The following is a 14,419-nucleotide window of genomic DNA, read 5'->3' on the forward strand; positions in this document are numbered from 1 at the left end:
AATTCTCTCCCTTCCTCCCTCCCATTCCCTATCCTCCATCCCTATTGAGAAGAAACTGATATAGATTTGATATGGATCTTAGACATATTCTAAAAGAACACGTAGACCAAAAAGAACCTCATGAAAAACAAAGTGAAAATATATGCCTCAATCTATATTCAGACACCATCACTTCTTACGCTGGGGAAGTATAGCATTTTTTCATCATAAGTCCTTCAAAGATGTCTTGGATCATTGTATTGTTGAGAATACCTAAGTCATTTACAGCTAATTATCTTACAATATTTATGTTACTTTGTACACAGTACATTTCACTTTGTATCAGCTCATGTAAATCTTTCCAAGTTTTTCTGAGGGCATCCTCCTGATCATTTCTTATATCATAATAGCATCCTGTCATAATTACATACCACATTTTGTTCATCCATTCCCCAGTTGATTGACATCCCCTCCATTTCCAATTCTTTGCCACCAGAAAAAGAGCTGCTATAAATATTTTTGTATATATATTTTTCTTGAGGATTTTTTTTTTATCTCTTTGGGGGATACAGACCTAGTAGTACTGCTAGGTAAAAATGCAGTTCCGAATTATTCTACAGAATGGTTGAATCACTTCACAACTCCACCAACACTGCACTAATATCTCATTTTTCCCACATCCCCTTCGCATTGGTCATTTTCCTTTTCTGTCCTATTAGCCCATCTAACAGGTATGAGGTAGTACTTCAGAGTTGTCATGATTTACATTTCTCCAATCAATGGTGAGTTAGAGCATTTTTTCATAATGGCTATAGAGAGCTTTTATTACTTAATCTGTAAACTGTTCATATCATTTGATCATTTAGCAATTGGAGAATGGCTCTTATTTTTATAAATTTGACGCAGTTCTCTGTATATGTTTGAGAAAAGTACCCTTTACCAGAGTAGTTTCCTTCGATTTTTTTTCACAGTTACTATTACTAACTGTATTTCCCTCCATCCTATCCTCCCATTTATTCTATTCCCTCTTTCCTTTCACTTTATCCCTCCTCAAAAGTATTTTGCTTTTGACTTCTCCCTCCTCCAAACTGCCCTCCTTTCTATCACCCCCTCCAACTCTAATCCCCTTACCCTCCTTCTTTCTTGTAGGGTAACATAAATTTCTATACTGAAATGAGTGTGTATGTTATTCCTTCTTTAAGCTAGTTCTGATAAGAGTAAGGTTCACTCACTCCTCCTCACTTCCTCCCTCTACTGAAAATGCTTTTTAATTGCATCTTTTATGTGAGATAATTTACCCCATTCTATCTCTCCCTTTTTCCCTCTGTCAGTATATCCCTCTCTCATCTTTAATTGGATTTTATTTTTTTAGATATCATCCCTTCATTTTCAACTCACCCTGTGCCCTCTGTCTCTGTCTCTGTCTATGTCTCTGTCTCTGCCTGTCTCTCCCTCTGTCTCTCTGTCTCTCTCTCTGTCTCTGTCTCTCTCTCCCTCCCTCTCTCTCTCTCTCTCTCTCTCTCTCTCTCTCTCTGTATATATATATATATATATATATATATATATATATATATATTCCCTTCAGCTACCCTAATACTGAGGTCTCATGAATTATACACATCATCCTTCCATGTAGATATGTAAACAAAACAGTTCAACTTTAGTAAGACCCTTATGATTTCTCTTTCTTGTTTACCTTTTCATGCTTCTCTTGATTCTTGTGTTTGAAAGTCAGTTCTGGTCTTCTTACTGAGAAAGCTTGAAAGTCCTCTATTTTATTGAAAATCCATATTTTGCCTTGGAGCATGATACTCAGTTTTGCTGGGTAGGTGATTCTTGGTTTTAATCCTAGCTCCATTGACCTCCGCAATATCATATTCCAAGCCCTTTGATCCCTTAATGTAGAAGCTGCTAGATCTTGTGCTATCCTGATTGTGTTTCCACAATACTCAAATTATTTCTTTTTGGCTGCTTGCAGTATTTTCTCCTTGATCTGGGAACTCTGGAATTTGGTGATAATATTCCTAGGGGATTTGCATGTTTTTCACGCTTCCAAGGTGTTATGATCCTGGGAGAGGTATAATCATTGCTCTCCTTATCTGTTCTCTGGTCTTTAGCCAGGAATGGCCCCTAATCTCTTGAAGACACAAATACTAGTGCTTCTCTTTGCTTTGGTAAGGTTACCAGGGTGCTTGCTCCCTTGTGACCAACCATCAATGTTTCTCTCTCCATTGGCACTGTATCCCACAACTGCCTATAGACAATAGAGTTGCCACTCAGTGCCAGCTGTATACAGTGCCAGCAAAGGACCCCTGTAATCTTTTTCTGACTAGTGCATTGCTCCCCACCCCCATCTCTGGGCTGAGAGCTCCCAAAGCTGCTGCTCCTGCTGCTGCACTGTTGAGGACATCTTTGATGCCCCAAGTGTACTCCAAAAAAGCCCTCCCCCTTCCCTCCAAGTAAAAGATGTCTCCTGTTGATATCCTAAGTTTTCTTATACTGGGAAAGTGTCTTAACCTGACCTTTTATTGTCTCTGCTGCTCCAAAATATGATTTGAGGTGTTATGTAAAACTTGTTTGTAGGGGAATATGATGAAAGTTTGCCTGACATGCTGCCTCCAACCTTGGTTCCATTTCTTCAAGAGTTTAAAAGGATGTTATGGGAAAGAGGTATATACTTGTTATTTTGACTCTACATGGAAGGAACCTATGGAAGCAGCAACTGGAAGTTGCAAAGAAACAAGTTTAGGCTTGAGGTCAGGAAATATACAAACAAAACAAATAAAAATGTCCCTAAAAATGTTTTTTTTTTTCTTGAGAGGCAGTTGTTTTCCTTAGAAGCTTTCAAACAGACTGGCCAACAACTGTTGTATATTTTATAATGTGATTTCTTCCTTTATTTGTTGGGCTAGATGCTACTCTGATATTCCTTTTGATTCCCTAATTCTGTAAATAATACAAAGATTTAGGTATATGGATATTCATATACCTACCTAGATCCCCTTTAATCAGACTTAAAAACACACTCATACAAGCACACATGGTCATAGATAGGTGTTTATTAGCACTCATTCACTCACACAAGAAAGTAGCATACACATCGACTTTTAAAGAAAAAATATGTACGTGAAGAAAGTTTTATATAAAAACGATGTAACGATACTTGATACTTGTGCTTTAGAAAGTGGTGATAAAATTGAATGTGTGATAATATATAAGCAGGGCAGAAACAAAATGCAGCTCAGTGTTTTAAAATATACTCTCTAAATGATAGGAGACAGTGGGTAATGGAAAAAGGAGTAGGTAATAGATGGACGACAATGAAAAGGAGGAAAAACAAGTAAAGAACTGTGCAAGCGTGCCCGTGTTTGCTTATGCATTGGTCTGTGTTTATGTGTATCCATGCACACTGAAAATGGGTTGATGAGTGAAATGGAACATATATGTAATTTTACATGAATATTCAAGGTACAATATACAGGGAATAAAAGAAATTAAAGAAAATACTAAATATTTCTCAATATTTTAAAAGAAAATAATAAGTAGAGGCCAGTGGGACATCCTTAGGTCATGAGATTTACTTTTTATCTGTGTTTAATAAATATTAGTTGAATTGAATTGTCTATGAGCATATTATTCCTTTTTCCTTACTTTTTATATCCATTAATATGTATTGGTGACATTTTATTTTTTCTATCACTTTATTGTCCTGTTTCCTAATTTACTGAATGCTGTCTGTCCATGGCAGAAGTTATGTCCTTTCTATGTAGCTTATCACAATGCTACCTGTTAATGCTGAGTAGGGGTGCTACTGAATTTCTAAGTTAAGATATTAAAATAATTGTTCCTTCTTACATGGAAGAGGAATTACTATTTTACCTGAGACAATGAATGAGATCTCTAAAGTTGGTACAATTATATATGTTCAACTTTCCTTTTTCTTGTATTTCATGCAGGGCTTCTTATAGTTTCCATGTTTAGCATCATGTGAAGTGATAATAATATTTTAGCAAATTTTGCTAAAATGGTTATTTTAATTTATGGTTCTAAATGCTACTTCTTTTGAAACCTAGAGATACCTATTTTTACAAACTATATGGAACATTTTGGAATAGAAAGATTGTGCATTGAGTATTTTTAATGAATTATGTGTAATTATTTGCACTTCTTTTGTTTTGATAATAATTTTGAGTTAAATTTGTACCCTTTAATCTATTGTATAGAAAATATATTGTAAAAACTGTTGAAATAATTTCAATGAGATAAATTTAAGATCTGTATAACTTTCTTGCATTTGTGTTTACATTTTAATTTGTGGATGATCACTAAGGACTACATGATTGGCTCAATTTATAGGTTTGTAATGTTGCTGAATAATGATATTCAGATCAATTCTATTATGTCTCACTATTGTGTAAGGGATGTGAGGCAGTTAGGTGGTGCAGTGGATAGAATGCTAGGCCTGGAGTCAGGAAGGCTCATCTTCCTGAATTCAAATCCAGCCTCAGACACTTACTAACTATGTGACCCTGGGCAAGACACAACCCTGTTTGTCTCAGTTTCCTCATCTATGCAATGTGCTGGAGAAGGAAATAGAAAACCATTCCAGTATCTTTGTCAAGAAAACCCCAAATGGGGTCATGAAGAGTCAGACATGGCTGAACAACAACAAATTTTCCAAGTGACGGAATTAAAAACTGAATGATATTAGACATGCTGGCAGTACCATGTTATATCACTAAATTGTTTTAGAACTCACTCAGTTTTCCCTTGTTTTTGCTTTTCAGTTCCACCAGTTATCCGTGTGTATCCAGAGAGCCAGGCCAGAGAACCAGGTGTAACAGCTAGTCTCCGCTGCCATGCAGATGGCATACCTAAACCACAGCTTGGTTGGCTGAAGAATGGAATTGACATTACTCCAAAGCTATCTAAACAGTTAACTCTTCAAGGTACATTTAGTTCTGTGTATGTGATCCATGAGCTCAAGTACAAAGTTAATATTGAGATCATGCCTAATTTTGTTGGATACCTTTGCTGCATAGATTTATATGGCAATGGAAGGACTCAAGGGCATAGATAAGTGAAGGAAGGGTTAACTTTGGAAAGGACTTCCTTTGAGACATGAGGGAAGAAGGACATAATAGTTGAGAATATTACAGTTATAGAGGGAAGGATCTGAGGAAGTTTACTTTTGTTTCCATGCCTAAATGGTCAAATTTAGGGAAATCACTATTAGCTATAGTAGTTGTCAGTTTCTTCAAGGGGAAAGTAGGGCATAATATGATCCTTGATGAATAGGAATAGAACATCATCAGCAGGACTACATAGTAATAAAGCATTAGACAGTGGACCCAACATGCTTTGCTAATATTCAAGTACAATGTTCTGTGGCGAAAGCCTGTTCCTGATATAATTATTTGTGGTTATGCAACTTGAGGTAAACTCATGGCATCTATCTTAGAAATGCTTTGTCCCATTTATGGTATTGAAAAAGGATCTCATTAAAAAGTTATGTAAAAGCTTGCATTAACTCAATAATTTTACCAAGTGGGAAGAAAAGATAACAAAATAGCATGTACAGAAAGATTCTGAATTTACCACTGTAATTTGCTTCATATGTTAGACATATAAACTAAAATAAGTACAAAGATGCAAGAAGAGAGTTGAATGGAAATTTTCGATTCCTGTTACCAGCAAATAGAATAATAGTCGAGTTCACTAACCACTTGAATATTTCTGGAATCATTTGGCATTTTTCTAGTGCACAAACTCAAGAAGGAAAAACATTTAATTAGGATGAGCTGTGTGATTGTGTAATCAGAAATCACTGTACCAAATCTGAACTTGTAGTTTACAAGTTGATTTCCTTTTTTCTTTCAGCAAATGGCAGTGAAGTTCACATCAGCAATGTTCGCTATGAAGATACAGGAGCATACACCTGTATTGCCAAGAATGAAGCAGGGGTAGATGAAGACATCTCATCTCTATTTGTGGAAGATTCTGCTAGAAAGACACGTATGTACTAAATATATTATTCCATTAGTAGAAACCAAATTTCTTATAACATACTATAATGGCTATAGTGCACAATTAGACGTGCATACTATTTTCAGATTTGTAGGAGAGTTGGGTTATTAAAAATGTGCCAGTGAGATATTTAAAGTGAAAGAAATATGTACTGTAAAATGCTAGTCTAAACTTGTTCTTTGTTTTTTAAATTGCTCAAGCCAAACAACTAATTAGTCAACAAGGATTTTTAAAATGCCAACTGTGGGCTTACCCTCTAAGGGTTCTAGTCAAGTCTTATGGATTTTTATTTCAAAGGAATGTACCTATATGCTTTGATAAAGGAAGATTCTTCACGTGGGAGTTCCCTTTGTCAATAAAATTACAGGTCCAGATGGTATCCCACAATGTATCAAGCTCTATGATAGATGATGAAGATTCGAAGACAAAAAGAGAACTGTCCCTGCCCTCAGTGAGCTTTACTTTTTTCTCAGATGAGCTTCCATATCTGTCAATTAAATATGTCAATCATATACCATATCCCCTTTTGTAGTTCTGACAGTGTCATACCGTAATGCAGCATGGATGTTGTCAATGTAAGGTAACTTATGCAGGAAGGAATTACAATAGCACATGAAGCCCAGACCAAGATGATGAGCACTGAAAGAGCCAACAACAGTTTTCTTCTCAGTTGTTACTATTTGTTACTAACTCAGGTATTGTAATATTTTGGTTGGATGTAATTCCCTAAGATTCACTTTTTAAAAAATAGACCTTTAGTTATATTATTTTTCTTTTATACTTTGGTAGATCTTTTATTTTTTTTTCCATCTAAATACTTCTTTCAAACATATAGATAGCAATTCTTTACAGTCTCAGTCTATGCACTTTTTGTTCATGGGTTTACTTCAACTTACTGGAGGTCTTCACCTTTGTTTTTAGTATCAGTGGTTCAAATACAGTACACCTTATTCTTAGTACATAACTACCTTACCTTAATTTTCATTTATATGTATTTTCAATTTGTTTTGCAACACTCTTCTCAATGGAGGTCAGTAATATCAAACTCAAATAGAAATAGAGGTCACTAAACTGTAAAAAGGGATCCCTGCAGGCCACATATTGACTTAGAAAATCACATATTAACACCATCTCTGCTCTCTTTTATTTCTACTTATTTTGTTAAAGATTTTCCAATTGCATTTTAAATGGGTTTCAGCTGTACTCAGGAGTGTTGTGGGTCTCAATGTACATTTGACATTCTGTTGTAGATCATCACTGATGACATGCTTATTCTCATGAATAAGAGCTGAGAGGGGAAAGAGAGAGAGAGAGAGAGACAGAGAGAGAGAGAGAGAACAGACGCGAGACGCGAGAGAGAGAGAGAGAGAGGGAGAGAGAGCGAGAGAAGAGAAGAGAAGAGAGAGAGAGAGAGAGAGAGATGGGAAGACACAGAGAGACAAAGATAGTGACCAAGACAGAGATCATTTAAATACTTCCTTTGTGTTTGCACTGTGGGCTGAGGATACAAATAAAAGCAAACAAGACAGTTCCTAACATTGAGGAGCTTACATTCTAAGAAAGGAAGACAAGAAATAAAAAGGTGCAAGAAATAAGAGGGGAAGGAGGAGAAGGAACCCACATGAAGAGACTGAAGAAAGTGACAGCATATGGAGCTAGGTTCTAGCAAATTAAGGCAAAATGGCTCACCAGTTAGAACCAGGGAATACTAGAGATTCCATCCAAGAAGGATTTTTCTGTGTAACCCTTTGGATTATTTATATAAATTTTTTCTGAGATTATTTATATAATTTTTTCTGAGATCATGATCACAGTTATGAAACATTGCTAAAAAGATGGGCTATACTATGAATTATGATAATAATATAAGATAATAAAATAACTTTATATTTATGATTTTTTTTCTCTTGGGTAGAAGTAATTAGAACATATACCCTTTTCTAAAATACTCAAATTGATCTATGATCTCATTAAATAAGTAATTCTCTCCACTGATATAGATGGAAAGCCATATGTACCTGCCCATTTTGTGTGATTTTTGTTCATGTCCTCCCAAAAGCTGATACAATAGTATCCACCTAATTGGTTGGAGACATGCCTTGCCTTCTCTTGACACCGTTAGGGCACCAGTAGAGCACTGTCACTGTCCACATGTCTTCCTTCATTTTTGCCACATCTTATCTTCTCTTTCTATCATATAATGTCTTCTACTCTTGTTCTTTGTTTTTTTGTTTTTTGGTCATATGTTACAGGCTAATGATGCCGACTACGTAATCTCTTTATTGCCTTCTTTATGATACTCCCTGTGCTTTAGAGGCAGTTCCATTTTATGGATAGGCCCTTTAATACTGATATGACATATTTCTATAGGATTATGTATTAAGACTTACTTTCTAATCTCATTTAAACCCACATATTTATTGCATAATATCCTAGTTTTTAGCTCCTCGTCATGATAGCTAGGACTATCATATATTGATATCTTCAGAGGTCAAAAATATAGATAATAAAGTTTTTGTTGAAATTTGTACACCTATGTGTTTCTGAAGCAAGGTGCTGCAAACGTGATGCCTTTGTTGAAGAATAATTAGGAACAGATAACTTGTAAGATATCTTCTAAACCAATTCACTTAAACAAGTATTTTTAAAGCCCCTATTATTGAGAAGGCACTGTGCTTCTGGATAGGGATATAAAAATGAAAAAAAAGAAGTTACTCAAAGAGTTTAGAATCTAATGATGGTGGGGCCCAGATATAGTCAACATATTTTATGTGGGTTTTTTTAATGAAAAGTCTTATGCAGTAAGCCTTGACATATAATTTAATGAACATATAAGTATATATTTGATATGCATACACATATATACATGCATATACACAGACACACATATATATGTATGTGTATACACACATACATAACTACATATTTGTGGTTTTGTATTACATTTTTGTACTATATATAATTGTTTACTACATGGACTGGATTATCTTTGAAGAGTCTTAAGTCTTTATTACCTTCTTTTAAATTTACATTTTGAAGACATCAGATTAGCAAATAATTTAATTTAAATGGATTCTTATAGGATGCTATTTTAGAGATACTAAAATAAGTAACATTTTCACAAATTGTGCAATGATGCAAACTTTGTCATATGTAAATTTATGGGACTTGCAAAACCATTTGTATAGGTAATATGTGTAAGGTTGTTTTTTTGGGTGTGTATATATTTTAGAAGTAAAGTGTTTATATCCATTTCTAAGATTTAAAGTAGAAACTATAAACTTTTTTCTGTGGTTACTCAAATGACTAGAACAGGTTTCATTTTTATAGTATTCATAGATAGATATATAAATATTTTATAGTATGTATGTATATGTATAGTATGTGCGTGTATGTGTGTGTATGTGTATGTGTGCATGTATGCATGTGTCTATGGCAGCATAATGTACTGCATAGAAAACCATCCTCAAAACCAGGAAGAACTGGGGTCAAGTCTTACCTCCAATACATACTAGCCAAGGGACCCTGAGCAAGTCTTTTAACTTCTCAGTGCTCTAGAAAGCTTATTAAAACTCTAAGTCACAAAAAAGGGACTGACCTACATTGATAAAGGGAGTTTCATCACCATTCTTCACCTATAATGTTAAAATCATCACTTCTGTGTTTGAGGCAGAATTTAAACTGGGGTCTTCATGACGTCAAGCCCTGAAATTTATGGCCTATACCGCCCAGCTGCATCAGGTCCTAGACATTAAAACACAAAAATGAAACAAAACAAAAACAAAACACAAAACAAAAAATCCCTCCTCTTTTAGCCAATCTTTAGTTTTCCCCATAGTCAAAATAGATTATACAGATTTCAGTATCATCCTGTCACATAGGTTTTTCTCTCCTAGTTTTATGTTTTTCTTTTCATATTTGACTATTTTGTTTGGGGACAATGGAGGTTTTGAAGTGTGGGGAGAGGAGTAGGAAGGATTGCATTTAATACTAGTAGCAAACTTGAATGCTTCATTGGTCTTGTAAATTCACTAATGTGAGCATTTCTTTTATCACTGCAGATGCCAACCAATCTGGGCTTTTTTTTTCATGGAGATTCTTATTAAATCACAGTCAAAAATATGGAAGGGAATTAAGAGGACATCTAAGCCAACACCTTCATTTTATTGTTGTTTAGTTTTTTCAGTCATGTCCAACTCTTTATGGATCCATTTGGGGTTTTCTTGGTGTTAAGGCAATCAGACTGTTCCATGTTCTTCCCTTTTGGGATGCTAAGACTATCAAGTCTCCCCTTTGTTTGAATGGGCAGGAAACCTTTTTTCTGTCTTTGTTTAGGAGTATTTCTCAACAATGAGGCAATCAAGAGTCATTGACTTGTATAGGATGTGATGCTGGGGTTGGGGAACTTTCACACACCCAGCCTGGGTGAGGTCAGAGCCCTCAGGGCTCCAAACTGGATATAAATGAGGGGAGGTTGGTGTTTGACTTTCGGGGGCTCTCATTCACTGGAAGAATGGTGCGTGACTTGAAGAGACCCTGGGCAGCCCCTGTTAAGAGCCCCCCAGCCTGTAAACCCAGATGTTGATGCTTTCCTGGTAACTATGAATTTTGATTTGAATCAGACAAGGTCTGACTATTGATGTTTGTAATTTGTTTGTATTTGCCTTGAAGTTCAGGGGGCTGATCTTTTCTTCCTGACCTAAGTGAATAATATTTGTATGTTGTATTAAAGTGAGATTGTTAACCCCTCAAAGTTACTTTCCTTAGTAAAGCAGATCAAAAGAACCTGAGCTGCTGGTCTTGTTGGGTCTTACATCTCAACAACAGCTGCAAGCCAAATTGTTGTTACACTTGGCAGAGATTCTGGAGTAGTTTGCCATTTCCTTCTCCAGCTCATTTTACATGTGAGAAACTGAGGCAAACAGGGTTAAGTGACTTGCCTAGGGTTACACAGGTAGCGTGTATGAGGCCAGATTTGCACTTACAAAGATGAGTCTTCCTGATTCCAGGCCTAGTATTCTATCCACTGCACCCACCTAGCTGCCCTATATCAGCTTCAATTTAGAGATGGAGAAATGGGGGTGTAGGAAAGCTAAATGATTTGCTGAAGATCATGCAGATAGTAAATGTCAACAGGAAGGAGACAAACTCAACTTCTTTGACTCCAGAGTGAGAGCTAGCTTCCTTATTTTTTCCATATTTTTCCATAAATTCTCCTTAAACAACTTCTCTAATATGCTGGAGGCCTTGATCCTATAACCCTTAGAAAATCCTAGCAATCAACGAAGGAGAAACCTTGGACATGAAGAAAGCATTTTGAACAGATTGGGACATGCAAATATATGAGCAACCCAGTGAATTAGTCAATTAGGACATATGTCTTTTATAAGCACTGCAGTTAGACAACATAGAGCTAGAATTATATAAGAAGAGATTGTATGATAAATTGTAACTGAGCAATTATACCACACTTTTAGTCACCCAGCCTTCCAAGCAGCCACTAACATGTCTTTAAAAAATATTATCACTTGTCTATGGAGATGCTCTTTGGTTACCAGTCATGGAATATCATGGTCCTATTAATAGTTATTGCTATTTTCATTATTGTTATTAATGCTAATTCCAACTAGCATTTCTATAACACTTGAAAGTTTATACTTTATATATGCTATCTCCTTTTATCCTTAAAACAACTCTGTGAGGTAGATGCTTTTATTTTCCCCATTTAACAGATGAAGAAACAAGTACAGAGAGGTTAAGTGACTTGCCACACATAATTGGTAAGTGTCATCAAAATTATAGGTGACTCAAAAGAGCAATGGAAAGTTATATAATGGATGTAAATAAACTGCAGGATGTTGCTAATAAATATGACTTGCCTTCAAGGGTACACACACAGATACTCATACACACACACACACATATATACACAGATATGTGTATGTGTATTTATTTGTATGTATACATAAAATGTATATACACAAATATTTATATGATTGGAAGATTGAGGCATAATATGATGGTCAGCTTATTTGCATGAGTATCCATTTGGAGGTTGTGGGGATGGCGGGGAGGAAACAAAGAAACCTCTTTGGTGCCAAATGACACAGCACAGCTTTGTTTACATATAGCTTCAACTTAATCATCTAGGTATTAGCTGCTTACTAAGGAGCTAAGGGATGCCAGTCACATTTCCACTTATCCTACATTTCACCCCTGACAAGTACTATTCAGGGAACAGATTCAGGCATAGTGTCAAGCAGCTAGAAGGCTTGTATTTTGCTCTAGCACCTAATTCTCAAAATTGAAAATGTTGTCTAATACTGCCAAACTTTGTCGGGGAACTTCATTTTACATTTTCCTCTCATGAAACATTTAACTATGGAGAATGTTTCAGGGAATCTTACTCCTCAGTCACATATCTGAGTCAAATTTAGGTGGCTGGCTGAGATTAAATGGAGGTGTAGGAATGAGATCAATTAAATACAAAGAGAGTGAGATGAGATATTGGTGATCAAATGGCACTTATTGAAGTGAGCAAAATAGGACAAAATGAATTATATGAGGATGATTTTACTGGGCTTAGGAGTGTATGTTATTTATTTTAATGTTCCTTGCCCCTAGCCTAAGCACTTGACACATTTTCATTCCTAAAGGAAGTCATACCTAGATGATAATGAATCATCATCAAGATTAATATAAATGAGAAACACTGTGAAAACAGTCCCTCCTCCACAGTGAGGAGGTGAGTGTGTATGTGTGAGGCACTCAGCATCATTTTGGTCACACCTTGGTAAGGGTCTCAGCAAAGAGTAGCAGCATTAGAAATCTGCTTTCTTACTAGGCTTTGCATATAGTATATTTTAGTGTATTTTTTTTCCTTTTAGCACTTTTCTAGCAGTGATAGGAAAAAAAAAACTTAGTGAAGTGCATTATTCTGGCATTGTATTAATCTTCCTCTGGAGTGTAGATAAAATGCAAAGGAGGGGACCAAACAGAAACAAATTATAAACCTCTTAGCTAAGATGGTAGAAACATGTTAGTCCATTACATTTTGCTTTGACATAATGTCATTACAATTATTAGATTCAAACACATATTTTTTAAAATTATGTTTCTGATTCAAAGTACATCAGTGAAGCAGTCTATTTCAGGGAAAGAAGCACACATTTTGGAATCAGATGACCTTGGTTCAAAACCTGCCTCTGAGACTTACTTTTGTGACCTTAGCCAAATCACTCAACTATCCCAGGACTCATTTTCCTCGTCTGTAAAATGATGAGGTTGGACCAAATGATGTCTAAATTCCCTTCTTGCTTTAGACCTATGATCCTCTGGGAAATGTAATGCAATGTATTTCTCTGTTGTGGGATCATTAACTGTTTCATAAGCCTGAAGTTATTTGCATGAATAAATGAAACCACCCATGGAGTCTTTCCTTTCATGTATGGGGCTATTTTAGAAAAGGGTAAGGTTGCACAGGCAACTTTCATCATAACCTTAAAGTATAACTTTTTTTAAAGATTAACGCAGGAGTCTAAATGCTTAGACCTATCTGAACCCTGTAGATTTTCTAAAAAGTAAATGTATGGCTACCATAGCCTAAGACAGTAAAGGTATTGCCATTTGTGTAAACCTGACAAACCTGAATCTGAACACCCAGCGTCCAAACCAAGAATGAAAAGTGCTTCAACTGTGCTTGCTTTGACACCGGCCCTATACTGTAACGTATAGTGATAGGAGCAGTATATGTATCAATGCACAAAGTGCTATGCAATCTGCAATCAATAACCACCTAAAGTATCTTGAGATGTTGCAGTAATCATAACTCTACAACAGTGTAAGGAGCAAGGGGTTTATTTAAGGTCATAGAGAAGTATGGAGAGCGCTGGGAATGGAAGCAGGGGCAAACTGGAATTTTACTTACCCTGTACATCTCTGAAAAATGGCACAGATGACAGCTATGAGATTTTATAAAGTCATCGTTGCAAAGTGCCTTCCTGGAGATCGGTTTTAATGCTTAGAATGTGAAAGGTTATTAACTCAGAGCTAAAGAGCACTTGGCAGAATCCTCTCTCCAGTAACCAGACCACATAAAGTCGCCAACAGCTGTGATAGTGATTCTGCAGAAAAAAAGAGCTAGATGAAACGAAATGACCCGGTGATAAACTTAATAATCATAAGCTTTTGTGCTGCCATTTAGAGAGGAGGGCAGAATGATGGCAAGCAGAAAAAGCAGCATTGTTTAAAACATGGGGGAGCCAAAGGTGGGATTTTTAGCCCGATTGTTATGACCTAGGTGATAGAGCTAAGCAGGAAAGGGAGATAAACCTCAACAAAAAGTATCAGAGAGAGAGAGAGAGAGAGAGAGAGAGAGAGAGAGAGAGAGAGAGAGAGAGAGAGAGAGAGAGAG

At 36.0% G+C, this 14,419-nt stretch overlaps 1 protein-coding gene across 1 annotated transcript in view; it reads left to right on the plus strand.

Moving 5' to 3' along the window:
• Window positions 1-14,419, plus strand: part of LOC118854676 (follistatin-related protein 5) — a 227,600-nt gene that overhangs the window by 71,460 nt on the left and 141,721 nt on the right. The window contains exons 2-3 of the mRNA XM_036764982.1: window positions 4,767-4,928; window positions 5,860-5,994. Of these exons, the coding sequence (XP_036620877.1) occupies window positions 4,767-4,928; window positions 5,860-5,994 (297 nt within the window). The remainder of the gene's footprint in view (window positions 1-4,766; window positions 4,929-5,859; window positions 5,995-14,419) is intronic.

Source organism: Trichosurus vulpecula, chromosome 6 (assembly GCF_011100635.1).
Source record: "Trichosurus vulpecula isolate mTriVul1 chromosome 6, mTriVul1.pri, whole genome shotgun sequence".
NCBI lineage: Eukaryota > Metazoa > Chordata > Mammalia > Diprotodontia > Phalangeridae > Trichosurus > Trichosurus vulpecula.